The sequence below is a fragment of the Cupressus sempervirens genome, chromosome 6, assembly GCF_028749045.1.
Source record: "Cupressus sempervirens isolate cs-2001-9-10 chromosome 6, ASM2874904v1, whole genome shotgun sequence".
NCBI lineage: Eukaryota > Viridiplantae > Streptophyta > Pinopsida > Cupressales > Cupressaceae > Cupressus > Cupressus sempervirens.
The window spans coordinates 202,785,164-202,805,679 of NC_143123.1; the positions used below are offsets into that span (position 1 = coordinate 202,785,164).

Genomic DNA, 20,516 nt, shown 5'->3' on the forward strand with positions numbered 1-20,516 from the left:
ACGAGTAATGCTCTTCATGGATGGACTGACAAAACCTCTGAAAGGTTGGGTCAAGGGGTTCGATCCTGCCACCCTGTCGGAGGCAATCAATAAAGCACAAAGTATGACATCATCATTGGTGTCATCCTCTCGAAGTTACTCACATTCCAAACCGCCAATGTTTCTGAGGGACAAACCTCCGCCTAGGAAGCCGTCGTTAGACGAAGCTACCAGATAGGAACTCCGAAGGAAGAAACTGTGTTTCAATTGCAAAGGACTGTGGGAGCCTGGCCACAGATGCCTCGGAAAAGGGAAGATCCATTACATTGAGGTTGTGTCCGATGATGAGGACAAACAGGAAGAAATGCCTATCGAAGAGAACCAACTTCATGACAACACCAACATGGTTAGCTCAAACCGTACGGAAAGCATTGCAGCTTTGTTATAGCGTGGAGGAACCATTGCCCTAGCCGGTAGCCCAAGGTGCACAGTTTTTCGTGTACAAGGAACCCTCCAAGGACAACGGCTTACGGTGATGCTGGATAGCAGAGCTACTCTAAATTTCATAAACTCATCCTTTGTAAAGCGAAGAAATCTACCTACGGAGACGCACGCAGGCTTTCAAGTCAAGGTTGCCAGAGGGGCTCTTCTACCCTGTACACACCTTGTTCCTTAGCTAAGTATCACAATGGCGAATCACACGGTGACTGAGGATTTCTTCATAGTAGACCTGGATGACATGGAAGTTATTCTAGGCATACAGTGGATGGAGACACTAGATGAATACACTCAGAGTTTCAAACGGATGGACTTCACTTTTGTTGTCAATGGAAAGAAGGTTGTCCTCCGTGGAATGGCAAATGAAGGTCTGAACGAAGTTTCTGCACATCGAATGGAGGCAATTTTTCAGCACGATGACGTTGCGTGGGCTGCGCATTGTTTTATCTCGGCGGAACCTATAAAAAGGCGTCAGATACCTCCACAGGATGATGAGCTCCAGAATATTTTGAGTAAACATGATAAAGTTTTCATTGACATTCCTCCTAGCATATCGACTCATCGAGAGTTTGAGCATACTATCGAGTTGGAAGCAGGAGCCAAACCAGTCATAACCACACCGTACCGCCATCTGAAGAAATTCAAAGATGAGATCGAAAAACAATTCAGGAACTGCTAGAGAAAAGATGGATCCGACCCAGTTCCAGCCTTTTCGCATCATCTGTGGTTTTGGTCAAAAAGAAGGATGGGACGATGCGCATGTGTGTGGACTACCGTGCATTGAAAAAAAAAACAATAAAGAATAGATATCCCATTCTAAGGATAGACGAGTTGTTGGATGAGTTGCATGGCGCAGTCTATTTTTCAAAAATAGATCTCCGTTCCGAATACCATCAGATCTGCACGAGGGAGGAAGACATAGAAAAGACGGCCTTCCGTTGCCACTACGGACATTACAAGTTTCTAGTCATGCCGTTTGGATTCACAAATGCACCTGCTACATTCCAATCATGCATGAATCGCATTTTCAACAAACAACTGGGTAAGTACTTATTGGTATTTTTTGATGATCTTATTTATAGCAGGACATGGGAGGAGCACTTGAAGCCTCTGAATGAAGTCCTAAGTATCATGGAGGAACAGTCTTTGTTCGCTAAGCAATCCAAGTGTGAATTTGGTATGATAGAAATATTGTACCTGGGGCATTTTGTCAGTAAATATAGAGTTCAAGTGCATCAGGAAAAGATTCAGGCTATCCTTGATTGGCCTCCCCCAAAATCACTCATGGATTTGCGAGGATTTTTTGGACTATGCAGTTATTACTGAAGGTTCGTCAAAGGATTCTCTCAGCTCAGCGCACCTTTGACGGATCTGACAAAGAAGGGGTCTTTCCAGTGGAACAAAAAGGCTCAACTCACTTTCGATAAACTAAAAGAGGCAATGAGCACTTGTCCCGTACTGGCATTACCTAACTTCACTTGACCATTCATTTTGGAGTGCGACACGTCCGGAGAAGGCATTGGCACGGTACTGATGCAGGATAGACACCCCATAGCTTATGAGAGCAAGAAGCTTACGCAAACAGAACGCCTCTATTCTATCTATGACAAGGAGATGTTGGCCATCGTACATGCGCTAACCAAGTTCCGACAGTATCTGGTAGGTGCCAAGTTTGTCGTCCGCATGGATCACAATAGCTTGAGATACTTTTTAGAGCAACGAGATTTGAACGAGAGACAGCAAAAATGGGTAAGCAAAGTTCAGGCCTTCGATTTTGATATTGAATATGTAAAAGGAAGAAACAATGTGGTTGCAAATGCTTTGTTCAGAAAGCCCACCGTTTGCTTACTAACCCAGATTTCAGCCAATTGGAAAGCACAGTTGTTGGTAGAATATTCCTAAAACACATTTGCCTATGAGCTAATGGATGGCATCACCAAGGATGATAGGTACAAAGTAGTAGATGACATCATTTACTATAAGAGTCGGATATTCCTAGTGCCTAAACCTAAATTGAAGTAGAAAATCCTAACAGAAGTACACGACACCCTTGGCAAGACATCCGGGCTTCCTCTAAACGTATAGAAGTCTACGAAAGAGGTTTTCATGGAAAAGATTAAAAGGGGACGTGTTGCAATATGTAAGAGAGTGTGCAGTTCGCCAGCAGAACAAATCTGAACATACCCTACCTACCAGGTTACTGCAAGCGCTGCCAATTCCAAAACATAAGTGGGAAAGTATCTCGATAGATTTCATAACGGGGCTTCCCAAGTTGAACGGAAAGGATTGTATTTTCGTGGTGGTCGACAAGTTGACAAAGTACGCACATTTCTTCGCCATCCACTCAGAATTTCAAGCCGCACAAGTTGCCAAGCTGTTTTTTAGAGAAGTCTTTCGTCTGCACGGGTTACCCCGAAACATTGTCAGTGATCGAGATAGGCAATTCATCAGTATCTTTTGGACAGAACTGTTCTAGATGGCAGGGACAGAATTGTCACCAAGTACTCGTTACCACCCGCAGACTGACGAACAAACAGAGATTGTGAACAAATGGCTCAAAGGTTACCTTCAAAACCATATTTTGGCACAACAACGGGCATGGGTCAAATGGATACATCTAGGGGAATATTGCTACAATACCACGTACCACATGTCCATCAAAATGGCACCCTTCAAAGCTCTGTATGGGTATGAACCCCTTTCCTTCATCGACACGGTTCTGGGTGACAGTCGTGCACCAAGGGCGAGGGACTGGCTTCAAGAGGGACAGGACATACTGAGATGCTTGAAGGAAAACTTACAGCAAGCAAAAAATCAACAGAAGATGTACGCCGACAAACACAGACTGGAGAGGAGTTTCGAAGTAGGGGACTTGGTTTATCTCAGGCTCCAACTGTATCGGCAATCCTCATTGAAGGAAAAGAGAAAAGAAAAATTGAAACCCCGATTCTATGGCCCCTATCATATAACTTGCCACATTGGTGAAGTTGCCTACTAGCTGGAACTTCCGAAGGGTAGTCGTATTCATAATGTCTTCCATGTTTCTTGTCTGAAGAAAGTCATAGGGAAGAACGTCACAGTTGCTGCCAAGCTTTCGCCACTCAATGAAAAAGGAAAGCTCATTTTGGAACCGGCCGAGATCCTCAAAGTACGTGAAAAGATCCTACGAAACCGCACTATGAAGGAATATTTGGTATGCTGGCGAGACCTACCATTGGACAACGCAACGTGGGAGGGTGAGCACATTCTCCAGCACTCAACATTGCATTTGCTTGAGGACAAGCAAAATTTGGGCCGGGAGGACTGTAATGTTCCCATTATAAAATTAATTGTTTATCAAAATGTTGTAACGGGCCGATTGATTTAATGTATCTCGGACCCACTTTTATTTTTGTTTCCGTAATTTGTGTCGTCGTCGGCTATCTTTGTACACCCTCGGAAAGTTGTTCCCAACAAATATTTAAGCACGGCATATAGGTTGTCTTTACGCATGCTTTGGATCATCTTCTATGTATTGCGAATTCCTGTTGGAGTTCTGGATCGTTCATCATTTTGGAAGTGAAAGATCTTCCCTATTTGGCTTGTGCGATATCGGTGGGATTCAACCCTCACCCTATTCCGTTGTTGCATGTAATACTTCCCTCAGATCTGGCAAATCAAAGCATCATCTTTCGGCACATATATTTTCTTGAAGTAATTATCTGTATTCGAGCCTTTATTTTCGCATTTGGCTTCCATAAAAATCTTGGTGTTTGTCTTCGAACAAGAGTGTTGTGACCATGGGCTCAAATATCTATCCGTACTTCCTATCGCTCCCAAGTTGCTCCTTTCTTGGTCGTATGGCCTCCCCCGTCAGCTATCTTTATACACCCTCGGAAAGTTGTTCTTAACAGATATTTAAGCATGGCATGTAGGTTGTCTTTAGGCATGCTTTGGATCATCTTCTATGTATTGCGAATTCCTGTTGGAGTTCTAGATCGTTTTCCATTTTGGAAGTGAAAGATCTTCCCTATTTGGCTTGTGCGGTTTCGGTGGGATTCAACCCACCCTATTTCATTGTTGCATGTAATACTTCGCTCAGATCTGGCAAATCGGAGCATCATCTTTCAGCACATATATTTTCTTGAAGTAATTATCTGTATTCGAGCCTTTATTTTCGCATTTGGCTTCCATAAAAATCTTGGTGTTTGTGTTCGAACAAGAGTGTTGTGACTGTGGGCTCAAATATCTATCCATACCACTTCCTTTCGCTCCCAAGTTGCTCCTTTCTTGGCCGTACGGCATTCCCTGTCGGCTACCTTTGTACACCATCGGAAAGTTGTTCCCGACAGATATTTAAGCACGGCATGTAGGTTGTCTTTAGGCATGCTTTGGATCATCTTTTATGTATTGCGAATTCCTGTTGGAGTTCTGGATTGTTCGCCATTTTGGAAGTGAAAGATCTTCCCTATTTGGCTTGTGCGGTTTCGGTGGGATTCAACCCTCACCCTATTCCGTTGTTGCATGTAATACTTCGCTCGGATCTGGCAAATCGGAGCATCATCTTTCGGCACATATATTTTCTTGAAGTAATTATCTATATTCGAGTCTTTATTTTCGCATTTGGCTTCCATAAAAATCTTGGTGTTTGTGTTCGAACAAGAGTGTTGTGACCGTGGGCTCAAATATCTATCCATACCACTTCCTTTCGCTCCCAAGTTGCTCCTTTCTTGGCTATATGGCCTTCCCCTCGACCTACATTCCCACATAACCATTCTTGTTCTCCACCCTCACTTTGTACAGCCTACCGTATGGCCCTCACAACCCCTCCACCACACACCCACAAAAAAGCTACCGTACGGAGGCTTTTAGCCACCGTACAACTTGGAACTAAGTCACCGTATGGCCCTTTTGGAGACACCATACGGACCTCACTGTGCATTGTCTCAACTCTGTACGGACATCTTGGACGCTTAAATCTGTACTTTCCCTCCTTCCCTGTCATACAGATCCCTCCTTTTGCATAGTAAGGGTCTTTCTTCCCCATACTTTCAGCCCTTCCATACTTGAAACATCACATCGCCCCTAATACCTGTGACTAGCCCCTTTTTGTTTGGTTTCAGTATTATAATATCGACTGTATCATATCTTTTGTAATTTGGAATAGCTTGCATAAGTTTGTAAATTCTAGTTTGGTATGTTATCTTTGTGTTTCGTATGGTACATATCCTCAAATATTTTGTCTAGGTTGCTCTGTGTTGTTCTAGTATGGGTATATTACGATACATTAAGGGGATTGTCTATTATAACATTACATGTATATCAGTAAAACGCTAGTTCAACTTCAAAGTTGTACTAGTTTTCGGACAACTCAATATAAACTTACTTCTTGTCAGCTTGAGCAATTTATAACATTCATTATTTGAATATTGTTATATTTTAACTTCCATAACATTGACAAGGAAACATAATTGAATCTAAATTTCTTACAAGAATTGGAAGATGATTAATACTAACAAACAGTGGAATTTAAGTAGTAATCAAGCTTCTGTAAAATCTTGGGCTCTAAATATCAATACAATTATAGTGGCAGATGCAATTTCTCTTTGAGGTTGGATCTCATGTATATCCTTGTTATTTCTACCACCCCTTTTCTGTGGTCAAGTGTATGGTTGATGCCTGGTCTATGGTCGCATCTGGAACTTGATACTGCTTCCTCGCTTATGTTATTCCCTTGCTTCATCCCTCTCGTGGCTTGCTCCTTACTCACTTCCTTCTCCCCTAACGATTTTTTCACATCGGTTTGGTTGTAGGATCCTTTTCCTATATAAAAGCGATGTGCTTTTAACTCTATGCTTATTATGCATTTTTCATTTGCTCCTTCTTTAAGAATGTGTACCCTATGTATGTTAAGCTGGTAATAACTACTTAAAGGTGTTTAATACACTTGTTATGCTGGATTAAATTATCCAACATTTTATAGATTCTCATAAGCAAATTCATCACTTAAGTACGCACTAGAGTGAACTAAAATATTCTAACCTGATTAAACTGTTTTAGGTTAGCCAACCATTTGTTTGCTTGGGCTTAACATTATATTTCTAGGATGGATAATTATGATTGAAGGCGAATAGTTTTTCTAGTACTGCATAATCCCTGTTTAAATTTGGTTTACAAGGTATACAATCCTGTACCATAGTCGACTGGTTTGCATTACACCACATTTTGAAGTATAGTACAACACATATTGTAATTAAACCTTTACAAATACATAAGCTTGTATATGATTATAATTAAATGTATCTACAAGCTATTTTGGTTTAATGGTTTTAAATGAAAAAGCTCTTGTTGTATTTGTAATTAATGGATACATTATTTAATGTGACATCTATAGACGGAAAGATGCTTGGATTAAGGTTTGGCAGAGATTATTCTTTCATGATCAAGTTAATTTTGTACTCTAATGATCAACTTAGTAGATAATATTATGGCTGTATCTTTATCACTTAATATGACATCTTTGGATCAAAGATAGTTTTCTTTGGTGAATCCCCTCTTTACTATCTTTGGTGGTCCTGCATTCAGTAATTGGGTGAACTCTCCCCCACATTGCAGATTGACTTCTCGTTACCTTGGTTTGACATTTGCACCCCTGTTTCCCCTTTGTCCTTCATGCTCTTTTACCTGGCAGGATTGGAAACGTCTTTGTTTGGCTTTTTGGTCCTCATTTATTGACCAAAGCTCTTTACTTTTGCTTGTGCCATTATTAAAAAGGAGGCATTAAACTGATTTATATTTGGGTTAAACTTTATTGTTCACATATTTAAGCTAAGAGGCTCTTAACAGATTTATAAATATTTTCATAAGCTAGCTGAATGGATCACAGATAAAGTTTGAAATAAAGACTGACCAACCGTTTCCAATAACCTCTCTGGTCACTTAAGCATTTTTATAGCCTAACATTTATACTAGATGTTTTGGTAAAGCAGAATGCTATATTTAGCCCAATGCCTTTCTGAGCAAATAACCAGACCAGACTGACTAAGGAAATGAGAAGTATTATCAGAGTGCTAAGTATGGCTAAAAAGGTTATAGTAAGATAAATTTTATCCTCTTCAATTTCTCAAATGAAGTTCATTAATGTCTCTTCATCTTTTCAACTACTTGAACTAACAATGATCTTAGCCAAAAGGAAGAATGCAGTGAGAAAAATCAGCATCAAAAGTAGATTGAAGCAGTTAATAGCGTTCTGAAAATCACAGCAGATACCACTATGAGAATTGAAGCACCTTCTCAAAATCCTCACAAATTTGGGGCATTGTTTGTAATTCTGATGTAATAAATGATTTAATGTAAATAAATAAGTGCAATCCAAAAGAATTCTAGAGAAATATAAAGGCAAAGTTATAAGTTATGATATAGTAAAAAATTTAAATATAAGAGAAGGAAGCCTTCTCAAAGCCCTCTCGTATTAATAAGAGACAATTTAAATCACAAGTAGACAGGACGCTTGTGTCAGAGGCTAGACTGGGGGTTTTCTTCCCCGAACTTTTCCCCCCAGTGCCTGCACTTTGAACGGGGAAAAGACAAGATTGTAATATTTTTTTTAAAATCAATAAAATATTGGCAAAAGCCTTCTTTTGCTCAAAAAAAGGAATATATAAATAAATTAATAGATCAAAGAATATATATTCAACTAATCGATGATAACATAGGGATTGTCAATAGTCTAAAACATGTTTAAATAGTCATAGCCCTGGAAATGGAGATAAGACACAAGTCTTCCTTGGTCACTTTTGGGGTATGTTTCCGGATGAGAGGAATCATATATGATCAACGTTAAATGCAATGACATCACCAATATGGAAGGAGGCGTTAAAAAGAAAAGCAAATAACGAATAGAACCTAAGCTTCGATTCAACTAAGGAATACATACATCTTTATGCAACACTAGACGGGATACATTACACTAATGTCAGCAATGATATATTAAGAGCCAGTAAGAAACCCTTATAAACTAATCACAATTCTTTATGAAGGAGAACGATGAAAAAGATGTCTTATAAGGGTTAGATTAACATGTCTATCCCAATTAATGAATCCAATATCCATGACATATATAACGAGAATCAATGTAATTCCAAAGGTGGGGCAATGAGTCCTTGTGATTAATTCTTCAGATTTAAGGGAAGAATACGGATCAGATTGTATACATACCGACAGACAATAAACTTTATATCAGGGACCAACCATACAAGAAGATCAAACTTTATATCATTTTGGAATATTAGAGGCAGTAAATTAATCAATGCACTGATATACCGGTATAATCCATTCCTTGGCTTGCAAAATATAAGTTTCATAAAATCATACTATCATTCTCATATTCAGGTCCAATTGTCAATTTCGAAATTCATTGTCACAAAAATATATTTGATCTGTAGATAGTCGATACATCTACAATCTTACTTTATGATATACAAGAGAGATTCCTATACATTGCTCTATGAGTTCATATAATCGACATTGGTTCCTCAAAGGAGATCATCAACATTCTTTACTTATGCACTAATTGTTGAACAATCTAACTCTTACATAATTAAAAGATAGTTACATTGCAAACTCAACTCTTCAATAGAGGATACTATAATCTGCATAACCCAGTTCAATTGCAAAGATCAGGATTAAATAAAGGCAGATCCCAAGGAGGGCCATTACAGTGTTCCTCACACTGACCAAATGTCATGTTCCTCAAACATATATTGTTACGAGATCCAGTCATTTTCTATTCAACAGATAGCATTTGAATAAAATCAAGCACAAGATGCATACCTAATTATAGATCAATTTTAGATTTCATCATCAAGTCTCACTTAATAACTTGCATTCTAGTTCATGTACCAAAACATCAAGAAAGAGAGCAACATACATGAACTAAATTATGCATCTAGCAGACGTAATTGTACAACCAAAGCTTACAGGGTTGAATGAAAGAGGAAAATAACGGCTTATAATATCAAAGAGATCCTCTGCACAGCTTGCCACAGGCCCCTTTGCATCAGGAAATAAACGTACTAACAACTCCACAATATGGAATGCAAGCAAAAGGCAGCGAGGTTTTGTTTCAGAGTCAATAGCAGCACAAACTCCATAAACAAGATCATCACCCTGCAATTCATGTTATCTGCTAATTAAACAATGTTTCAATTTATTCAAATCCACTACAAAAAATGTATATCATAATTCTTTGAAATAAAAAATTAAATACCAAGAACTAAAATGGAAATAGAAGCAAATTTAAAAAAAACACAAAAGACCTTACTAAGGGCAATACTAATCATCCAATATTTTAGTAAATAGAATAATCAAGCATCAACATTTTACAGATTTTATATAATTTCTAAACAAGAAACTAGGACTGTAATATGAAGCAGTTGAAAACAATTGAAAACTTGGCATCCACCTGTCTGTGGGATGATGCAAACATACCAGGGGAGAAACTGCAGCTGCATAATCATCGAGGAGGCACTCCAAAAGCTCAAGGCACAACTGCAATTCCAAACATTCACTCATAATGAACACAATGTTGATAATTATCTAATAGAGATATTACAAAACCAGCTATGCTAGCACAGAAAATTCAACAGAATGCTCATAAACTGTACCTGAAGAACATATTCAGAAGAAATTATTTATTTTTTATTAGCAATCCTATTTAAACTTCAAAAATTATAACACAAGAAACTATTTAATCAGGTGTCGCAACTATAACTCACCATACGATCCTCTAATTTTAAAAGCTGAACTTGCAGGTTTTGCAGGTAGGATTGAGCAAGCTTTTTTGCATCAGCTGTTGAGACAGATCCTACATTGTCTGTTCTTTTGAGAAGAGCCAAACATCCGATGACTGCTCCTCGTAAAGCATGCCAATCTGCCTGATGCAAAGAACTTTTCAATTAAATTAATAGCAATTAATGAAATAGAGACATGTTTACATTCAGCTTACTTTCTTGAGTACAAGATGAAATGTTACCATTTTGAATTTAATTCAAAACAAATAAAGTAAAACAAAGTAAATTTCAGGTAAAGAAGAAATAGTGTGTTGCATGCACTTCATCCCCATTATATTAGTACACAGTATTTCCATATAATAATTGATGTTAGAGCTAAGACTACACGCAAACAAATGAATTAGGTGGCAAGATCAGGTTGAAAAGTGTAGAATCATAAACAATATTGTAACAAGCCTTCCGGCAGGCATATCATTGAGGCTATATGATCATTATAACAGCTAGGTTGCGGATGTGATTATTCTGAAACCCATACCTAAAACAATTTACATAGATATTAAAAACACCTTTAAATTCCAATTCATTTTCATTTAACATAGATAATTTGATTATCACCTTAAATGCAAATTTTCTGGGGTTTCGTGACATCTGGTACACAACAATATCAATGTTCATATTTTAATATTTACAAACATATATTCCAGTAATAGCTGTTGAGAATGTTTGCTTCATAGTGAATTGAAGTATTACAATGTATAATATCGGTTGATAAATTCAAGCTTGATATATTGATGTGTGTGTGTGTGTGTGCACGCGTGTGTGTATGTGTGTGTGAAAGCTTGATATAAACATATTAAATATAATCAACACATATTAAAGTACTCATTTGGAATTATAAGCAAATCGATTACTTAAGAATCGAACTATTCAAGTATCGATCATCCCATTGTTGACAATGCCAACGTAGGGTCATGACCCTACATGTCATAAGCCACGTAGAGTCATGCCCCTATGAGGGATGACTTCATACATATATTTATATCTATCAAATGACTGATGGAAATCATCAATTCATGGCATGCATAAACACAGGCATCGATTCAGTCTGCAATCTCCTATTCATTCCTATTAATCAGTAAGGTTGTGCTTATATATCTGCATTATTCATATCATTCAGTACTATTCTGTAATAAATTTAAACGAATATAAATTGATATATACACATCTAAAGTTGATCTGATCAGAGAGAAGTTTAATCTTTATCAAGCTCAAATCAAGTAAAGAAATATTTAATTCAGAACTGTATCTTCAACCTACAATAGTTAGTTTTCTATCTCCACCATATGATCTTATAAAACTTAACATGGTATCAGAGCCAATTTGGTAGAGAGATTGCAACACTAAATTATTAAAACATCATGGCATACAATTTTAGAGCCGAAGATAGGCTTGAAGGAGCAACAAATTTCTTCTCATGGAAAATCTGAATTACAACAATCCTCAAAGAATTGGAATTAGAATCATTCATTGAATCAGACAATTCAATCCTTGAAGATGAGGCAGAAAAGGCCACTTGGAAAAGGCGAAATAATAAAGATAGGAAAATCATTGTTGATTCAGTAAATGATCATATCCTTCCTTCCGTATCAAATCTCAAGAAAGCATTCAAGGTATTCAAAACAATTAAGGATACATTTGAGATCAACAACTCAAGTAGATTGCTTACATTAAAAAATCAACTTATGAATATAAAAATGAATAAAGGAGAGTCAATCTCATCCTACTTTGGAAGAATTTCTGAAATAAAGAATCAATTTTCTTCTATTGGAAACAAAGTAGAAGATCAAGAATTATCAATAATAGCACTTAGAGGATTACCTATCTCTTGAGAAGCATTCATCCAAGTTGTCAGCAGACCATCTATACCAACTTTTGATCAACTTAAAATTGATTGCACCTCAGAAGAATCAAGACTAATCTCTAGAGGGATCATTTCAAATAAAGAGGGGGAAAATCAAGCTATCTTCTCAGTCTCTAATAATAGAGGGAAGAAGAGGAAATTCAAGGAGAAGAAAAATGATAAAAGGAAAGGAAATAATAATTACAAAAGAAATTATTTCTCCAAAGTTCAATGTTACAAGTGTGAAAAATTGGGACATACCTTCAAAAATTGTCCAAAAAAGGAAAAAATCCTAGCTTCCTTCGCCGAAACAAAAAGAGATGAAAATTTGTTATTTTGCTCAGCTCTATCAAGAGAGATAAAATCCAACGAAAATGTATGGATAATAGATAGTGGTGCTTCCCGCCACATAACAGGATTCAGAGATAAGTTTGAAACCTTTGGAAATTATCTCACTGAAGGAGTCACCATAGGAGACCACCTATCCCGTAAAAGGAATTGGGACATTTTCTATACAACTAAGAACTGCGGTTACTCTAATATTAAAAGATGTTCTTTTCGTACCTGGCATTCAAAGGAATCTAGTATCCAACTCTGGGCTTGTTGATGAAGGGTACCAAGTCACCTTTAATGAAGACAAAGTGTTGTACTAGCCTAAAAATACTAATCTCAAGAATACTATCACAATAGGGACTAGAGATGGAACCCTATATAAATTATGTAACATTCAAAAGCAAGCTCTAAGTCATGAAGTGACAAATCCTAATGAAATATGGCATAGAAGGCTCAAACATATTGGATTCAATACACTACCAAATGTAGAAAAAATCACCAATGGAACACCTAACTTAGATTCAAAATCATAAAGACATTTGTAAAGGATGAGCTCTAGGAAAGAATATAAAAAGACCTTTTCCTCCTAGCAAACACAAGTCTAAATCAGTTCTGGAACTAGTTCACTCTAATTTATGTGGACCTATGCCAACACTTTCTCTAGAGGGATTCTCATACTACATAATATTTATTGATGATTTCTCTAGGAAAACCTGGATCTATTTCCTAAAAGTCAAAGAATCAAATGAAGTCCTATCAAAATTTAAAGAGTTCAAAGAAATTGTGAAAAATCAAAAACCAAAAAGAATAAAAACTCTAAGATCAAACAGTGGAGGAGAATATACCTCTGAAAATTTCAAAGACTTATCCACCTCTATTGGGATTAAGAGGGAGTATATTGTACCTTATAATCCTCAACAGAATAGGGTAGCAGAAAGGAAAAATAGAACCATTGTTGAAGATGCAAAAGCCATGCTTCATGATCAAAATTTACACTTCTGATTCTGGGTGGAGGCCACTAATAATGTTGTATTTATTCAAAGCAGATGCCCACACTCAATTCTAGAAAACATAACTCCTGAAGAAGTCTTTACAGAAGTTAAACCTGATTTAAGTCATCTCAGAATATTTGGTTGCCCTATTTACATTCACATACCTAAAGAAAAGAGAACCAAGCTAGAACCATCCAGGAAGAAAGGAATATTTGTTGGGTACAGTGAGAACTCCATAGGGTATAGAGTCCATGTTCCCGAGCAGAGATTAGTTGAAATCAGCAGAGATGTCATATTTGAAGAAAACACTGCTTTAAAACTATCAACAAGTACAGAAAATGAGCCCATCACAAACTTAGATGGAAATCTATAAACTGAAAATCGAAGGGAGAACATATCAGAAGAGAATGTATCATTACCAGATATAGAAAATAGAGACGTCTCTAATATCAAGAAAAGGCCATTATGGGCAAGGAAAATGATTGAAGAAAATAATGTTGAGCTTGATGAAATTTCTAGGGAGAGCAAGAAAACCAAAAATAAATCTTGTTATATTGCACTAGTAATTGAGCTTACTAAAACTGAACCATCAACTTCGACGAAGCACTAACTTGCAAGCTTGGAAAGATGCCATGGTTGAAGAATATCAATCCATATTACAAAATGATGTTTGGGATATTGTACCTAGGCCTAACAAAAAATCAGTTGTTTCATCAAAGTGGTTATACAAAATCAAATATGCTTCAAATGCCAATATTGAAAAACATAAGGCAAGATTTATTGCTCGAGATTTTTCCCAGAAGACAGGTATTGATTATGAAGAAACCTTTGCTCCAGTTGCTCGATAACTTCAATAAGAACCATTATTACAATTACGGCATCCAGAGGATGGAAGATACATCAAATGGATGTCAAGACCGCATTTTTGAATGGTGTCATAAATGAATTAGTATATATTGAATAACCTAAAGGTTTTGTTATAAAAGATAAGAATCTATATGTATGTAAACTAAAGAAAGCTCTTTATAGCCTCAAACAAGCACCACGAACTTGGTATGAAAGGATAGATAGCTACCTCTCCAAATTAGGATATTCCAGAAATGAAGCTGATGCTAACATATATTTCAAAATATCTAATGGTGACATGTTAATACTTGTTTTATATGTTGATGACCTATTGATAACAAGTTAAGATCACTTAATTGAAAGATGCAAACAAGATCTTATAGCTGAATTTGAAATGAAGAATATAGGTCTACTACACTATTTTTTGGCTCTAGAAGTATGTCAAAAGAAAGATCATATTTTTCTAAATCAAAGAAAGTACACCCATGACATCTTGACTAGATTTGGGATGATGGATAGAAAACCTCTAGCAACTTCAATGGAAACAAATCTACACAAGCTAAAAGAAGCTGCAAATTCAGAGTCTACTGACCCCACTCTGTACAGAAATATCATGGGATCACTTATGTATCTGGTAATTACTAGGCCTGATATCTATTATGCCACAAATGTTTTAAGTCATTTCATGTGTGAACCAAAGAAGATTCATTTGATGGTTGCTAAACATATATTAAGATATATACGTGGCACTATTGGTCTTGGTTTGAAGTACGAAAATGTTGAGATCAAACTTGAAGGATATACTAATTCTAATTGGGCTAGTTGTTCCATAAACCGTAAGAGTACTATTGGGTGTTGCTTTAGTCTTGGATCAGCAATGATATCTTGGTTTAATAGAAAACAACCAACAGTTGCCTTAAGTTCCACCTAAGTCGAATATACAATAGCCTCCATGAGAGCTTGCGAAGCAGTGTGGTTGAGAAAGCTATTATTTGGACTCTTTGGAAAGCAACTAAGTACTACAGTGATTCATTGTGATAATCATAGCTACATCAAACTTTCTGCTAATTCTGTCTTCCACAATCGATCAAAGCACATCGAGACTCCTTACCATTACATAAGAGACATGGTCAACAGAAATGTTATCAAGCTGATTTACATCAGCATTAATGAGCAAAATGCTGACATTTTCACCAAGCCTCTTGCAGGGTTGAAAATATAGTACTTCAAAGGTAAACTTGGTATGACAATTTGTAAATACATTTGTAAGTTACATAAATTCATGCATAATTGAAAGTTATATTGTTTGCAAACTTGTGTTATGAAAGGTGACAGCGTTATCAATAGTCAATCTATCTCCGAACACTAAAATGTTTGGAGCAAGTAGTATCATGGTTCTTCAAGCCGGATTTTGCCGGACACCATAACTTAACAGATAACACTTAAGTAGTGTTTAAACATGTATTATATTTTTTAATTCCCTCCTTGCTAAAGAGGAAGTGTTGAGAATATTAGCTTCATAGTGAATTGAAGTATTACAATATAATATGGGTTGATAAATTCAAGCTTGATATGTGTGTGTGTGTGAAAGCTTGATATAAACATATTAAATATAATCAACATTTATTAAAGTACTCATTTGGAATTATAATCAAATCAATTACTTAAGAATCAAACTATTCAAGTATCGGTCATCCCATTGTTGACAATGCCAACGTAGGGTCATGACCAACGTAGCATAAGCCACGTAGAGTCATGCCCCTACGTGGGCTGACTTCATATCTATATTTATATCTATCGAATGACTGATGGAAATCATCAATTCATGGCATGCATTAACACAGACATTGATTCGGTCAGCAATCTACTATTCGTTCCTATTAATCAGTAAGGCTGTGCTTATATATATATATATATGCATTATTCATATCATTCAGTGCTATTCTGTAATACATTTAAAGGAATATAAATTGATATATACACATCTGAAGTTGATCTGATCAAAGAGAAGTTTAATCTTCATCAAGCTCAAATCAAGTAAAGAAACATTTAATTCAGAACTGTATTTTCAACCTACAATAGCTAGTTTTCTATCTCCACCAAATCGATCTTATAAAACTTTACAATAGTTGTAGTATAAAATTGGAATAATGAATTCCAAAGTAGTCAACATTAACAATGCATAAATAGAAGAATGTTTAAATAGCGCATCTTGACCATAACCAACTCCATGAAGATCCACAAACATGAGTTTCAAATGCCCGACATAGATCACTTTGATAATATACATGACTTCCAACCTCACAAATCTGCAAAACTAAGTTAACTCACGCAACCTTCATTGCAGTCCCAAAATGACCAAATCTCTAAATCCAGAGAAGGCTTCAATCTTCACAAGCTAAGCTTTGTGTACGTCTGCAGAATCAACAGGCCCATGTACTTCCCAAAGATCTTTCTCTATAAGGCTAAATCCATCCTAGACAAGAAGGTGAAGCAACTCAACTCACTATGACAATTGGTATTGTTGAACCTACATCTATCAGGAGATGCATAACGGGAAAAACTTTGAGGAGAAAGCTGCATGTTTAATGTTTCATGAAGCTGAGAGATATCATTGAAATCGTTTGCTTCACAACACAACACATAAAACTGCTGTTCTTCCATTTTGACTCGAATTCTTTTTTAGATTCTTCCTATTTTCTATGTTTTTTGAATTTTTTAATATATGGGGAGAGGTCAAGCAAACACAGTAGTTCCATAAATGAATCAGAACAGACCTCCTAGTGCCAATTCTGTTCATGAGGGAGTTGTACGTCAGCAACACATAATAAAATACACTTGACTATATTTTATCCTCTTTTGAAGCAAGGAAATCACAGGTGCTATTGCATATGATCAGATGGAACAGCCCCAAGGTTCCTAATGTCAAGTCTCGACTTCACTTGGATAGACACAGTAGATATGATGTGATTTGTTGGTTTCCCTAGGGAACTTACACAACTGATCCTGAACTGCAAATGTAATTCTCTCTCTCTCACTCTCGAAATAAATAGCAAAAAGATTAGGATGTAGAGAGACTAAGCTGAGAACTCCCAAGGGCAATGACAATAATAAATGATGATTTAGACAGACAGAACTCATAAACTGATTTTTGCTCTAATCAGACTACTCAGAACACCACAAAAATAGTGCAATCTTCAAAGGAAATGAAAGATTTTCAGATTGTAAACATACATTCAAGTACTCGATAATGTTACAACTCAAACATGCATTCACAATCGAACTAGTGATGCAAATTAGGTTCGGACAAACCATGCATTGAAACTTACATCAGAAAGATACAAATGGCATAAACCAGAAATGGACATCAAATGTCTTCACATTTCACCAATTAAATCACTAAACTAAAACTAACACGAAGATGGAAACCACGCATACATCAAAGCAATGCAAGAAAGACACCATAACTTCAAAGTTTTACTTGCATGAACTCCAAATGCTCTTTATAATAATTTTTGTTCATCCATTCCTACTTCTATAGCAATTACCAACTTATAAACTACTAACTACCAACTTTACAAAGGAGAATAACAGTCACTTATAGAGAAACCATACAAGATCAAAAGTGAAGATTAGCTCAACACCAAGGTCTCAAAGTTGTCTTCTTGAAACATCACATCAGGATACTTAAATAGTATATTTTAGATACTTCCACCGACCAGTACCTTCTTCCTTCATTACTAACTATTCAACGCAAATGACAACATGAATGTTCATAGGAGTAACATTCTCACCCTTTGGCATTAGTGGCAAAAACATTATGCGTAATAGTTCAAAAATATCTTAGTGAAAATTGTAGAACTCCCCCTACATACGTACATGATGTAGTGCAAGACCAGATGTACCCCCAATGGCGGTGATCTAGTCCCCAACACACAACAGAAACACAACACAAGAAACAAGATCTGATACAAAACTCAATTTCTTTAATCATAAAACAACTGATTACATGCAATGTGCAGGGCTGTAAAGCCTTCTTGGTTACGACCAAACACAAAGAAACTAATAGTTCTACGAGACCATGTGAGGTCCAATAAACCCTAGCTAGCCCAAATTTAAAACAACACAGTAATCTAATAGAAACCCCAAGCAAGATCTAAACTTGTAATTGCAAGCCACCAAGTAATCTTCTTGTTTCCTAAGCCCACACTCAGCTACTAGCTCTGCCACAAATTTGCAACTCCAAATTCCTTCATGAACCTCTACTACTCCATGACCTAAAACACTACCCAAACCCTCCTTATATACTTGCACGGCCCCAAGTAGTCCTATTGCAAATAGAGTCATCTAGAACCCAAATAAACCCAATATACCTTATTTGGCTTATAACAATCATCGAATACACGCAAGATAAATAACCAAGACATAGAGTTATCCCCCGGAATCACGGTATCAGCACCATTGAAGGGGAATTTTATGCATTAGTGATACAGTTATACCTAGCTCCACTACAAGACAAAAATGTCACACTTCCCAAACTGGCATAGAAGAATAAGATAAAAGAGTAGGTAAAGAAAATATAATTTTGACTTTTCACAATACATCTAATTTCACTTCGAATATTTCCCAATCCTTTGGGAAAACAGCACATTTTGAATATTTCTCCTTAAAATATTTTTTCCATGACTCTCCAAGTGGATCCATTTCTAATTTTAGAATTATGAAATTGTTTCATAATCATTTATAACATCCTCTCATGAGTAGAAATGTTGAAATGCCCTTGTACTCGTACTTCAGTTGAATGATCTTGTAACTTTCCCCAATATTGATAGCTCTCGATGAATCCCCACTCTTGATCACTTTGAAGACATCTTACCCATTTGCATGTAGACATCTAGATGAAAACGCTAAAAAAATATTTATAACATTATTGGCGTAGTCAAGAACATCGAAGTTCATTCATTGTAATCATCATCATTATAATCATTCATTTTAGATTCTCCCAATCAAAGAACCATCGCAGTGCAATGTATCAGCATCAATAGATAGAAAGATATGTTGGGTGGATATTTTGCAACCGACAGTTTTGAGTAAAATCTAATCGTAAAATAGGATAACCAGCCATAGCGTGTGAGACAAAGCCTCTCCTACCTTAAAGGGAAGGCTCTCCTTTCTCACCGTTCCTTGGATCAACTCAAGGTAAGCAAGAAGTTGAAAGATTTTGTAACGGGTGTTACCAATATTCCTTCTTCTTAACTTCCAGGAAAGAATCCACTTACCCGCGGAGCAAGTAATGGTCAAGATGAAATCTCTAACTACACTTCTATCTAGTAGTTAGAAACGGTGATACCGATAAACTAACACTAATTCAAAGGCTAGTTGAAAGCATACCAGTTTGGCTCTAGGTCCTATTTTCATCTAGTTTATAAGAAAAATCACTACCACTAGGGCACAAAGACTTCTTGAAGTAGGGAATTTTAACTATTTTTCGTGAATTTGAGATGGTAATACAAGCTATAGTCAAAGCGCCAAGTATTGCCACAACTGCTCCCAATCAAAGCTTCGGCCTTAATTGCTTCTTAAATCACTATGCTCTATTATTGAACACACAATAATAACATGGATCAAAGACAATAGGCACAAATTACAGTGAAAGCTTCTAATTTGTTCTATCACAATTGCTTCCAGTCAAAGCTTTGAATCCAATTGCTTCTTTTATTCACTTTTCTCCCAAATTCATACTACACAATCAAAGTTATGCTTGCACAAATGTGGTAGAGCTTTCTTGCAACAACAAAAGATGATTTTTACAATGAGGGGGCACTCCTTTATATAGGCAAAGGAGTTGAAAAAAAGATGGAAGAAAACGTGGGAGCAACTCAATAACTTTGACCTAGTCTAACTAATGAGAAAAAATTATAACTGCACATGCAACTCACATTACATGTAATTACACATTTTCATGTAATATATCCTCTTCAATTACAAACATGAAATAAGAAGAAGAAAGACGGAAGAGAAATGAAACAATCCTAGGGACTGTTCTGAAGGGCCTTGTACTTGGCGATGCTATCCCAAACGATAACAGGATTGGAAGTTCTTGTATTTTGTACCACTGCATTCACCTTGATAATCATGGTGTTACGTCTTTTGATAACCTCTAACTCTCTTTGATAAATTGTCCATTGTCAATTGAAA

The 20,516-nt window shown here is 36.5% G+C and overlaps 1 protein-coding gene across 2 annotated transcripts in view; it reads right to left on the reverse strand.

The window, feature by feature from the left end:
* Positions 1–20,516, reverse strand: part of MET18 (ARM repeat superfamily protein) — a 332,877-nt gene that overhangs the window by 289,088 nt on the left and 23,273 nt on the right. For both annotated transcript variants that reach the window (XM_089787438.1, XM_089787437.1), the window contains exons 5-7: positions 10,233–10,391; positions 9,946–10,005; positions 9,436–9,624 (exon numbers count right to left, since the gene is read on the reverse strand). In XM_089787438.1, the coding sequence (XP_089643564.1) occupies positions 9,436–9,624; positions 9,946–10,005; positions 10,233–10,391 (408 nt within the window). The remainder of the gene's footprint in view (positions 1–9,435; positions 9,625–9,945; positions 10,006–10,232; positions 10,392–20,516) is intronic.